Below are 12,950 nucleotides of genomic sequence, written 5' to 3' on the forward strand. Positions count from 1 at the left end.
AACAGATCTGGCACCAGGCTAGTTTAATAGCATGTAGGTTGGTAAATCAGGTAGTACACAACTCAAGTACCCAGACATGACATTCATAAGGGACAACCTCAGACTGAGGCTAGTTCAGACGACTGTGGACTCAACAGCAACGCGTTGTGCTATAGCAGTACGGACCTGGCAGAAATAAGAATAGACTAACCTGGTCCCAGATCTGTTCATGCGCTCATTTCACTCATTGTCATGCCAAACAATGCACACCCGGGCCGTCACCCGGCCCGGTAGCCAGGGCCGGTAGCCAGGGCCATCACCCGGGCCGGTAGCCAGGGCCATCACCCGGGCCGGTAGCCAGGGCCATCACCCGGGCCGGTAGCCAGGGCCATCACCCGGGCCGGTAGCCAGGGCCATCACCCGGGCCGGTAGCCAGGGCCATCACCCGGGCCGGTAGCCAGGGCCATCACCCAGACCGGTAGCCAGGGCCATCACCCAGACCGGTAGCCAGGCCATCAACCAGACTACCTTAAAAAGGAAGCGAGTACAGTATCTTTAAAAAATGGCTTACATTTAAAATACCCATTACTGTAGACGACAAAACAGTATATTCTGCCAATCGGGACGTCTGTACTCAGACATACTTTCACGTCAGGCAATTGACTCAAAACGGCTTTTTGATCAGTTCTGTAATTAAACGCAATAGGAAAAGGCACGTCCCCCACCAAATGGTACCCTATTCCTTAAGTAGTGCACTACCCTTGACCAGAGACCATAGGGGGACCATAGGGTTCAGGTCAAAGGTCGTATGCTACAAAAGGGCGCGATTTAATAAAGCACTCATCTAAAATCAGGTTCATTCCTCAAAGACAAGCGATGCTCCCAAACTCTGAATATATTTCAGCATTAGAGGTTAGTAAAGGGTTTTCCCAAACTCGGTCGTCGGGACTCCAAGGGGGGTGCACGTATTGGTTTTTGCCCTTGCACTACACAGCTGACTCAAATAATCATCCAGCTTTGATCATTTGAATCGGCTATGCAGCCCTTGAGGTCGCGGTGACAGAGTTCGGGAACCGCTGGGTTAGTAGTATGATCGGGTAAAAATACAAAAAAAGTTAACATTGGTATACCAATCAAAAAGGATAAATAAAAACTTTTATATACATTTTCATGAATGGGTTAATGATGTGTTAGGGGTATTGATCCTTAATGATTGGGTGCAGGAGTTTTGTACATTTTTAACTCAAAACATCTGGTAATAAAACATCCACTTCTACATTTGAACGAAGCAACATGTATTTAAAGTAAAAAGCCCTGAGAAACGAACATGAAGCCAGGAGTTGGTTCATAACGCTAGTCAATAAGTAATGGCTGGTAGCATGGCTCCAGTGGCTGAAACAAGATGAGGGGCTTGTCTGCGTGCATGTTGGTGTGTGTGTGTGTGTGTGTGTTTTACTGGTGGTAAGGAGGAACATTGCTTCAATATACAGGAATCAACAGAGGCTACGGGTGGCAGTAGGGAACAAACAACCAATATTACACACACACACACTCCCCAAAAATAGATACAAATAAAAATACAGCAAGTGTGTAGGAAAGATTACCCCAAATGGAACCCTATTCCCTATATAGTGCACTACTTTTGACCCTGAATGGCACACTATTCCCTATATATAGTGCACTACTTTTGACCCCGAATGGCACACTATTCCCTATATAGTGCACTACTTTTGACCCTGAATGGCACACTATTCCCTATATAGTGCACTACTTTTGACCCTGAATGGCACACTATTCCCTATATAGTGCACTACTTTTGACCCCGAATGGCACACTATTCCCTATATAGTGCACTACTTTTGACCCCGAATGGCACACTATTCCCTATATAGTGCACTACTTTTGACCCTGAATGGCATCCCATTCCCTATATAGTGCACTACTTCTGAACAGAGCCCTGATCAAAAGTAGTGCACTATATAGGGAATAGGGTGCGATTTGGGATGCAGTCCAGGGCCATCTTTCACTACATACTCTGGTTATCCTAACAATACCAGTGAGTCTCTCCCAGTATTGGGTCAGAAGGCTCCATGTGGAAGACCAGGGGACTCGCGTACCATCGACGCCCAGGCAGACCTCACCATCCTGGGGCCTAGATATCAGGTCTGCTCGCTTCTTGTGAACCCGAGAACCAGGACCTAGCCGGGCAGGTTCCACTACATCACATTATTAAAACACAAGTTGACAGATAACAGTCACACAACGGAAGAGATGGGTAAGAATCTGTGTCCAGAGGTTAATACCCATAATCCATCTCTGTTAGGGACAATCTGTGTTTTCAGACGAGAACAGTTCATCAAGACATAACGGTCTGCTATGGGGAGTGAGTGATTGAATGTTGGTTTGCCTCAGCGCAGGTCAAACCAGAAAAACAGGCTTTGAGAAGGGGTTTGTCTGTTTGTTCAGCCACAGAATTCTCCCCTCTAGACAGTTTGTGTTTGTGCTGGCCTGCCACATTTGTCCGGATGGCAACATAGGCTTACTTCCTTCGATCACATCTATACAAAAAAAAAAAAAAAAAAAAGGTATTTTCACATTCAATGTCAATTACACAGCAGGTCCTCTATGAGCGATGCAGTCCAGAATGTCACACCTCAAGAAAAAGCATTGCTCCAAAATGGCTGCTGAGCTACAGCTGATGAAACCACTGGGCTATAAGATACAACAGTTCGTTATACTGTAAATGACCACATTTGGGCCATAAATCTGGCCAATAACAGTGCCGCAAAAATCAAAATCCCCAAAATGGCCGCTGAGTTTCCATTTCACTCAGTTACAGAGCAGGTCTTCAAGTGGAAGCTGGTCCAGGTCGTAGGACAACAAGTCGTCTTCCCCCAGGCTGAGCATGTAGTCGTCCTCCTCAAAGAGGAGGGAGGGAGAGAGGGAGACAAAGGGCTCCTGGTCGACATCCTGGAGGGGGAGGAGGGAGACCGGGGTCACTGTCACTGCTGAGCATGCTGGGAGCCTGGACAGGGCGTTGGAGAAACTGATACTGGCGTTATCGGTGGGGTTATTACCCCCTGGTGAAATGGAGAGAAAGACAGAGGAGAGAGAGGTACAGAGAGAAAGGGGCAGAGAGAGAGGGGCAGAGAGAGTGCTTTGAAGGAGTAGTTCGCCCAATAACCAACCACAGAGACAGAGGACTAGTGCCCAAAAGCCTGTTTTAGCATGGGCAGCACCATTGAGGACTTTCACCATTTTGAAGTAGTCAACTGGCTGGGACTTCCTATGGGTTAAGTGCCTTGCTCAAGGGCACAGAGATTTTTCCCCTAGCTGCCTCGGGGATTAGTACCAGCAACATTCAGGTTACTGTCCCAACGCTCTTAACCGCTAGGCTACTAGGTCGCCCTAGTAGTAGAAACAAATGCACTACTTCAAAATGGAGATGGCCTCAACTGGTGCTTCCTGTGCTCTCTCAGACGCCATAATGGGACAGATAGATAATGATGCGATGTCTAAGTTTACGGGCTCACCTTGTGACACCTTGAGGACGGACAAAGAGGAGTTTCCATTCAGTGCCACGTTGTTCAGCGTGGAGGGGGCGTGGTCATCAGAGCATAGGAAGACTTCTATTGGACCCTGGGTACTGCTCAGGTGGACCTGGAGACTCTGATTGGACAATCGACAAATCAATCATTTCAGTATTTCAGCAATTCAATAGCCAACTGCAGGGAATAAAGAGAACATTGACCATGATCAGTGTGTGTGTGTGTGTGTGTGTGTGTGTGTATGTGTGTGTGTGTACCTCTGCAGGGTCTGGCACCTCCAGTCTGGTTTCAGTAGGGGCTTTGACCACAATGACCGTCTGGTCCTTCAGACTAGGAATCCTCTTCACATCCTCATACGATATGTATGCAAACGTACCCAGGGGTTAAGGAAAAAGAGTAGTCATTTACACACACAGGACAACACCACACACACACACACACACACCTCAAAAACAGCAGGCTTGTAAAGGAAGGCTATTTCCTTGTGGGTGTGTCTTTAGTCATCTGTTGGATGATGCGTGTAGAGATGTGTAGGAGTTCATCTAGTCTCTTCTCCTCCTGGGTCAACTCCAGCAGTTCTTTACCCACAGAGCCACAGGTCTGGACCCTGGCCACTCCCTCTGGAGACAGGCTACAGCCCCTACACACACACACACAGGAGAACGGCACACGTTAACACACACACGTTAATACCGATGGTGGGAAAGCTACCCAATTGTCCTACTTGAGTAAAAGTAAAGATACCTTAAATAGAAAATGACTGAAGTAAAAGTGAAAGTTACCCAGTTAAATACTACATGAGTAAAAAACTAAAAGTATTGTTTTAAATATACTTAAGTGTCAAAAGTAAAAGTACAAATCGTTTCAGATTCCTTACAATATTCAAATCAGATGGGGTGTTATTTCCTTGTTTGTCTTAAATTTACAGAAAGCCAGGGTCACACTGCCAACACATTTACAAATGAAGCATGTGTGTTTGGTGAGTCCGTCAGATCAGAGGCAGACAAGGGATTTTTTTGTTGTTGAATTGGACCATTTTTCGTGTCATGCTAAGCACTCAAAATGTAATGAGTACTTTTTGGGTTACAGGGAAAATGTACAGAGTAAAAAATAAATTATCTTCTTTAGGAATGCAGTGAGGTAAAAAGGAAAAGTTGTGAAAAACATAAATAGTACAAATACACCAAAAAAATGACTTAAGTAAATATACTTTAAAGTACTACTTAAGTACTTTACACCACTGGTTAACACACACAGAAGAAAGAACGCATTTAAAACTTCTCACGAGTCACCAACCCTGATCCGGTAGCACCCCCCACCCCACTGAGTAGCATAGCTAGCATAGCGTCACAAGTAACTTGTAGCATCTAAATATCATTAAATCACAAGTCTAAGACACCAGATGAAAGATACAGGTCTTGTGAACAAAGCCACCATTTCAGATTTTTTAAATGTTTTACAGGGAAGACACAATATGTAAATCTATTAGCTAACCACGTTAGCAAAGGACACGATATTTTTACTCCCAACAGCTTTTTCCTGCGTCAGTAGCTATCACTAATTCGACTAAATAAAAATATATATAGCCACTAACCAAGAAACAACTTCATAAGATGACAGTCTGATAACATATTTATGGTATAGCATAGTTTTTTTGGGGAAAAATGTGCATTTTTCAGGTATAAATCACAGTTCTACATTGCAGCTGCAATCTGAAATAGTGCTGACCCAGCCAGAACAATTACAGAGACCAACGTCATATAACGAATTACTCATCTTAAAACATTTCAGAAAAATACACAGCGTACAGATATTGAAAGCCCAACATCTGGTGAATCCAAACAATATTTCAGATTTATGAAATGTTTTATAACGAAAACAAAATGTAGCGTTAAATTAGCATAGCTATACCAGGCAGATTCGGCTAGGCGCCCACGGCCAGTTCACATGCACAACAGATATGATATAACATCGTAAATTGGGTCTTACTATGGCTGATCTTTCATCAGAATGTTGATCAAAGTGTCCTTTGTCAAGATGAGTCGTTGGTTCCGTTCAGAATTGTTCCTTTCCCACTCCATTTAGCACAGGTACCGGTCGAGTGGCACGGATCTCTCAAACGTAAATAAAATCAGACAACGGAACACCACAAAACTCCCGAAAAAATTCAAATAATCTGATTAAACTATATTGAAAAAACATACATTACGATGATCTGGTCACATGTATCAAACAAACTTCGAGACGGAGATAGTTTTCATCCATAATGGCCGCACAACAGAAGACAATCGCAGCTACAAGTCGCACGATTTAGACAACCGGAAGTTGTCGGTCACGCCAAAGAATTAGCTCTCATTTCACGTCAGTCCCAGATAAACAAGATATTTTTCCTCTGACGTCCTCTTGACACCCAGAGGAAGGCCAATGAGGTGTGTTTCGGGTCATAGGGGGCACGACCATATATAGGCAGAGCGTTGAAGCTGGCATACACATCTTGCTTTTTTCTTCTTGGTCATGGAAAGTGCTGTCAAATGACTTGTGTATCACTCAGAGACAAAATTGAAACGGTTTTAGAAACTAGAGATTGTTTGCTTTCCAATGGTATTATTTATATGCATATAGTAAGAGCAATAATTGAATAAGAGGCAGTTTAATCTGTAGAGCAAATTATGCTAATGGGAAAATAGCACCCCCTCTATTCTCAAGAAGTTATTAACACTCACAAACGGGAAAAAAACAGTCAACACACATTTCATACACACACGTTGTTCTTGAGTTTCCCTGTGACATCATGTAAACTCAGAAGAAAAAAAAGAAACATCCCTTTTTCAAGACCCTGTCTTTCAAAGATAATTCGTAAAAATCCGAATAGCTTCACAGATCATTGTAATGGGTTTAAACACTGTTTCCCAACACTGTTTCCCATGCTTGTTCAATGAACCATAAATGTATGATCATGCACCTGTGGAATGGTCGTTAAGACACTAACAGCCTACAGACGATAAGCAATTAAGGTCATAGTTATGAAAACTTAGGACACTAAAGAGGCCTTTCTACTGACTTTGAAAAACACCAAAAGAAAGATGCCCAGGGTCCCTGCTCATCTGCGTGAACGTGCCTTAGGCATGCTGCAAGGAGGCATGAGGACTGCAGATGTGTCCAGGGCAATAAATTGCAATGTCTGTACTGTGAGACTCCTAGGACAGCGCTACAGGAAGACAGGACGGACAGCTGATCGTCCTCACAGTGGCAGACCACATGTAACAACACCTGCACAGGATCGGTACATCCGAACATCACAACTGCGGGACAGGTACAGGATGGCAACAACAACTGCCCGAGTTACACCAGGAACGCACAATCTCTCCATCAGTGCTCAGACTGTCTGCAATAGGCTGAGAGAGGCTGGACTGAGGGCGTGTAGGCCTGTTGTAAGGCAGGTCCTCACCAGACATCACCAGCAACATCACCACCTATGGGCACAACCCCACCATCGCTGGACCAGACAGGACTGGCAAAAAGTGCACTTCACTGACGAGTCACGGTTTTGTCTCACCCTGGGTGATGGTCGGATTCACGTTTATCGTCGAAGGAATGAGCGTTACACCGAGGCCTGTAATCTGGATCAGAATCGATTTGGAGGTGGAGGGTCCGTCATGATCTGGGGCAGTGTGTCAACGCTGTGCGTTACAGGGAAGACATCCTCCTCCCTCATGTGGTAGCCTTCCTGCAGGCTCATCCTTACATGACCCTCCAGCATGACAATGCCACCAGCCAAACTGCTCTTTCTGTGCGTAATTTCCTGCAAGACAGGAATGTCAGTGTTCTGCCATGGCCAGCAAAGAGCCCGGATCTCAATCCCATTGAGCACGTCTGGGACCTGTTGGATCGGAGGATGAGGGCTAGGGCAATTCCCCCCCAGAAATGTCCGGGAGCTTGCAGGTACCTTGCTGGAAGACTGGGGTAACATCTCACAGCAAGAACTGGCAAATCTGGTGCAGTCCATGAAGAGGAGATGCACTGCAGTACTTAATGCAGCTGGTGGCCACACCAGATACTGACTTATTTTGATTTTGACCCCCCCTTTGTTCAGGGACACATTATTCAATTTCTGTTAATCACATGTCTGTGGAACTTGTTCAGTTTATGTCTCAGTTATTGAATCTTATTATGTTCATACAAATATTTACACATGTTAAGTTTGCTGAAAATAAAACTCAGTTGACAGTGAGAGGACGTTTCTTTTTTTGCTGAGTTTATATACTTTTCGGCATCGTCGTGCCGAACCCCATCTTAATGGCTGGAATATCGTGCTGCGTTACGGCACAGTTCCACCAACAATGGAGAATTTCTAACCAGGCAGTGCAATACAACTTGGCTTGGCACAGCTGTGTATAAAGGTCATAGACAGAGACCCCCCCCCTCACTCACATCCATTGGATGTTGTTCTTGGACTTCTTCTTGATGAGATGCACCCCCTCCAGGACGTTGGTGATGTCATAGAGACGTCTCTTCGGCACCTTGAGGGACTCCGCGGCCCGGTTCAGGTCCACCACCCCGTCACTGGACTGGGCCAGCAGCCGGACAAACTTCTGGGTCAGGAGGCCTAGAGATGCGTCATACCTGGTCTTCTCTAACGGGGAGGGGGTAGATGGAGAGAGAGGAGATGGGTTAGTTAACAGACAGAACCTGGAGGGAGGGAAGAGATGGGTTAGTTAACAGACAGGAGCTGGAGGGAGGGGAGAGATGGGTTAGTTAACAGACAGAACGTGGAGGGAGGGGAGAGATGGGTTAGTTAACAGACAGAACGTGGAGGGAGGGGAGAGATGGGTTAGTTAACAGACAGGAGCTGGAGGGAGGGGAGAGATGGGTTAGTTAACAGACAGGACGTGGAGGGAGGGGAGAGATGGGTTAACTAACAGACAGGAGCTGGAGGGAGGGGAGAGATGGGTTAGTTAACAGACAGGACGTGGAGGGAGGGGAGAGATGGGTTAGTTAACAGACAGGACGTGGAGGGAGGGGAGAGATGGGTTAGTTAACAGACAGGAGCTGGAGAGAGGGGAGATGGGTTAGTTAACAGACAGGAGCTGGAGGGAGGGGAGAAATGGGTTAGTTAACAGACAGAACCTGGAGGGAGGCGAGAGATGGGTTAGTTAACAGACAGGAGCTTGGGGAGGAAGGCAGACACACTAGACAGGAAGGCGAGCACACATACACACTTGAGCAGGTCCAGGTAGGTGAGGGAATTAATGACAAGTGAACTGTGAATACACACTAGGCCACAAAGAGCAACAATGTTGCTCAGGCATCTTTATTCCTCAACAAAGGCTAGACCATCTCTTCACACTAAAATGGTCTCCACTCCTTTCCTTCAACTTTTAAGTTATTGGAGTTCTCAGCAGGCCATGACGTGGCTCAAAACTGAAATAAACAGGAAGTTAAAGACTTGAGATGAGACGTTGTTTCTACTAAACAGAGATGAATGCACTGGGACGAGGAACGGCGTGACTCCGCCCCTGGACGAGGAACGGCGTGACTCCGCCCCTGGACGAGGAACGGCGTGACTCCGCCCCTGGACGAGGAACGGCGTGACTCCGCCCCTGGACGAGGAACGGCGTGACTCCGCCCCTGGACGAGGAACGGCGCTGACTCCGCCCCTGGACGAGGAACGGCGTGACTCCGCCCCTGGACGAGGAACGGCGTGACTCCGCCCCTGGACGAGGTACGGCGTGACTCCGCCCCTGGACGAGGAACGGCGTGACTCCGCCCCTGGACGAGGAACGGCGTGACTCCGCCCCTGGACGAGGAACGGCGTGACTCCGCCCCTGGACGAGGAGCGGCGTGACTCCGCCCCTGGACGAGGTGCGGCGTGACTCCGCCCCTGGACGAGGAACGGCGTGACTCCGCCCCTGGACGAGGAACGGCGTGACTCCGCCCCTGGACGAGGTACGGCGTGACTCCGCCCCTGGACGAGGAACGGCGTGACTCCGCCCCTGGACGAGGAACGGCGTGACTCCGCCCCTGGACGAGGAACGGCGTGACTCCGCCCCTGAACGAGGAACGGCGTGACTCCGCCCCCGGGGCAGCAGGTAGCCTAGTGGTTAGAGCGTTGGACTAGTAAACGAAAGGTTGCAAGATCGAATCCTCGAGCTGACAAGGTAAAAATCTGTTTTTCTGCCCCTGAACAAAGCAGTTAACCCACTGTTCCTAGGCCGTCATTGAAAATAAGAATTTGTTCTTAACTGACTTGCCTAGTTAAATAAAGGATACATTTAAAATATATATATATATATGTTAAAAAAAAAGAGGAATGGTGTAACTCGCCCTGGATGAGAACTTCATGACTAAAATGTCAATGAACCCCATGGTAACTTAGGCACCCCCATAATGTCCTCCCCTCCCCCCTCTTACTCTTGGGTCCTCTGAGGGAGTGCCTGGTGGCTCTGGAGCCTCTGTTAGTCTCACTGGTGTACTGCTGCTCACTCTCCTCCAGCTCCAACCGACGCTTCGCCTGACACACAGAGAAAACATTTATACACAAGGTGACAATCTGGATGAAACAGAACAGTGAAAGTGTGGATCAAATCTGAGGTGATTTATGTTGGTCCAAGGTCTCTGTGTGAACATCATAGTTATGACAGCAGGTAGCCTAGCGGTTAATTAAGAGCGTTAGGCCAGTAACCGAAAGATGCCCGTGAGCAAAGGCACTTAAACTCTAAAGCGCTCTTTTGAGCTGGACAAGAGAAGTCTGCTAAATGACTCAAATGTGTAAAAGCCAGTAGACGATTTCACCATTCAAAAACCAAGTACCAGCTCAGAATCAGCAGAATGAATACACCCCTGATCAGACGCAAACAGAGTTCACTTTCATAGCAGCCACATACAAACATGGCTGTATAATGTTTGTATGTGGCTGTATAATTGGCTGTATAATTCGATGGCTGTATAAATCCTTCTCGCATCTACACACTCCTCTCACCTTTTCCCTTCATTTGTGGACTTCAGTACACAACACATCAGCTGTCTGTGACCAGGTGAAAAGACCATTCCATGCCATACCTTCCTATCATAACCGCTACAAACAGCCTACATCGTTGTCACCATATTATCATCATATTCAACATAGCTACAAGAAATAGCGTGGTAGTAAACCCACTACAATCATGCAGTACAGTCAACAGCAAGCAGTTTAGCAGTTACACCGGCAGGCCACAGCAGTAATCAATTAATAAAACCAAAAGCTTACTTTGACTTGGAAGAGTTCCAGTGTTGGACAGCCATAACCAGCTAGCTAACATAGCATTCCTCTATTGAATGCAGGCAGTAGAACAACTGACTACGTATCCCCATTTCCCTTTGTTTGAGCGGGCTAAACTAGCTATATGCATTCGTTAGTTAAGTATGTGAAAGTTACAAAAAATACTAAATATAGCTAATTCTCTTGCTTATTTTTTGAGGAAATGAATTTGTTCAAAACTGTTCAACCATTGTCTCCCTCCGAGTCAACTACTCACCACGTATGCACTGCAGTGCTAGCTAGCTGTAGTTTATGCTTTCAGCACTAGATTAATTAATCCTTTGATTGGGTGGAGAACATGTCAGTTCATGCAGCAAGAGCTCTGATAGGTTGTAGGACGTCCTCTGAAAGTTGTCATAATTACTGTGTAAGTCTATGGAAGGGGGTGAAGCCATTAAACTCCTAAGTTTTGTATTGAAGTCAATGTACCTAGAGGACGAAAACTAGCTGTCCTCCGGCTACACCACGGTGCTACCCTACAGAGTGCTATTGAGGCTACTGTAGACCATTGCAAAACAGTACTTCTTTATTATTTGGTGACATGTGAATATATTTAGTATAATTTTAACTAAAAAGGGATTCATGTTTCACTATTTTTACAAAATTGACTGAGGATGGTTCTCCCCTTCCTCTGAGGAGCCTCCACTGGTCACCTCCCTGAGTTTGCATAAATCATTTCTTAGTGTGAGTTAATATGAATCGTAATTAACACAACATGTGCTGTTTGTGGGATGCAGTTTGCACGTGCACGCTTACAGATTTAGACCACATCACAACACATCTGAAATGTGTTGTACTTCCTCATGGTAGGACTTCCAGGTTAGCTAGCAAAAATGCTATCTTGGTACGTCACAGAGTTGTTCAGCTATGCGCTTACGATTGTCATTAGACACATGGAAGATAGTCCCCCTCCTTGTCATAAAACTAAAAGTACTGGAACTATGGTAAATAATTAAGTTTAACTCCAAACGCGCTCTTTTGAGCAGCTGGAGTAAAAGATTACAATTGGATGCAATCAAATTTAAAAAAAAGTTGTGTATTTAGCTAAAAGTCTAGCTAGCACTGCATACTACTAACAATAGCTAGCGAAGTAACGTTAGCTAGTTAGTTTAATACGGGTAGTTTAACGTCGGCTAGGATAAATCACTGGTTAGCCCTCACTAGTTAGCGAACATAATGTAAAGTCACAGTTGTTAGTCAACTAACGTTAACTAGTTAGCAAGCTAAATGGCTTGTTTGCATTCATGTGACTGCCCAGAATATTGTATGCCAAACGAGCCATCGCGTTATGAATTACCGGGTGTCTTCCGAGGGGTGGTCGCTGTCCGGTCCCGTTTGTAGACACCCCGATGGGGGTAGTATATAGCTGACTGTCGGTCGGGTCTGGGACACCGACATTGTTAGTCTGGTTCGGACATGGCGGAGGGCTTAAGATCTGATAATACGGCGCATTGGTGTACTGGGTCAGAACTGTGCGGTTTTTGTCCATGGAGGAGCCTACGACCCCTGCAATTAGGACTTTCTCCGGGACAGAGACTCCCCCCTTTCTCATCATCAGGCTCGAATGTCCTTTTGACCCTCCGCTACTTGGGAGCACTTTTTTTCCAAAATCCGCATCGATTCGACAAAAAAAAAAAATCTGGGATATCGTTAACTAATATCTAATATCTTACATGCCCGTTCTTTAAAAATTGATAAACGATATGTTTCTAAAACAGGGAAGAAGCAACGGATTTTATTAGGTCGCAAGCTCCATTCCTGCTGCTTGAAAAATGGCTCCAGGAAGCTGATAGTGAATTATGGGATGCAGTTTATACGCGAAACTTGGATTTCCCGGGAATGTTTTAAACAAGATTTACATATAGAATGCTATTGGTAGCGTAGTAGCAGACTCCCCTATACGTAATTGCGTCGGCGTGTCTGACCAATGGGTGAGTATTTTCGACATACAATGCAGTGTCCTGTGTTTACTTGGGGTGATTAGATTAATCTGTCTGGGCGCCCAGGTAGACGTGCTTTGCACCTGGTGAAAGTTGATTGCATTCGTTTAGGAACCGGGCTGCCTCCCGGGTGTGAGCCAGGTTACCCGTTCAAAGCTCACGGCGAAGTAGGCTCAAAACAAAAGT

The 12,950-nt window shown here is 46.0% G+C and overlaps 1 protein-coding gene across 1 annotated transcript; it reads right to left on the reverse strand.

The window, feature by feature from the left end:
* Window positions 1–1,023: 1,023 nt before the first annotated feature.
* Window positions 1,024–12,627, reverse strand: LOC139554357 (transcription factor E2F3-like). The gene is made up of 7 exons (XM_071367108.1): window positions 12,122–12,627; window positions 9,939–10,038; window positions 7,959–8,160; window positions 4,003–4,167; window positions 3,785–3,908; window positions 3,513–3,648; window positions 1,024–3,059 (listed from the first exon to the last, which is right to left on the reverse strand). Exons 1-7 carry the CDS (start codon window positions 12,377–12,379, stop codon window positions 2,809–2,811), a joined length of 1,236 nt encoding a protein of 411 aa, XP_071223209.1. The 5' UTR covers window positions 12,380–12,627; the 3' UTR covers window positions 1,024–2,808.
* Window positions 12,628–12,950: the final 323 nt, after the last annotated feature.

The sequence above is a fragment of the Salvelinus alpinus genome, chromosome 26 (genome assembly GCF_045679555.1).
Source record: "Salvelinus alpinus chromosome 26, SLU_Salpinus.1, whole genome shotgun sequence".
Taxonomy (NCBI): domain Eukaryota; kingdom Metazoa; phylum Chordata; class Actinopteri; order Salmoniformes; family Salmonidae; genus Salvelinus; species Salvelinus alpinus.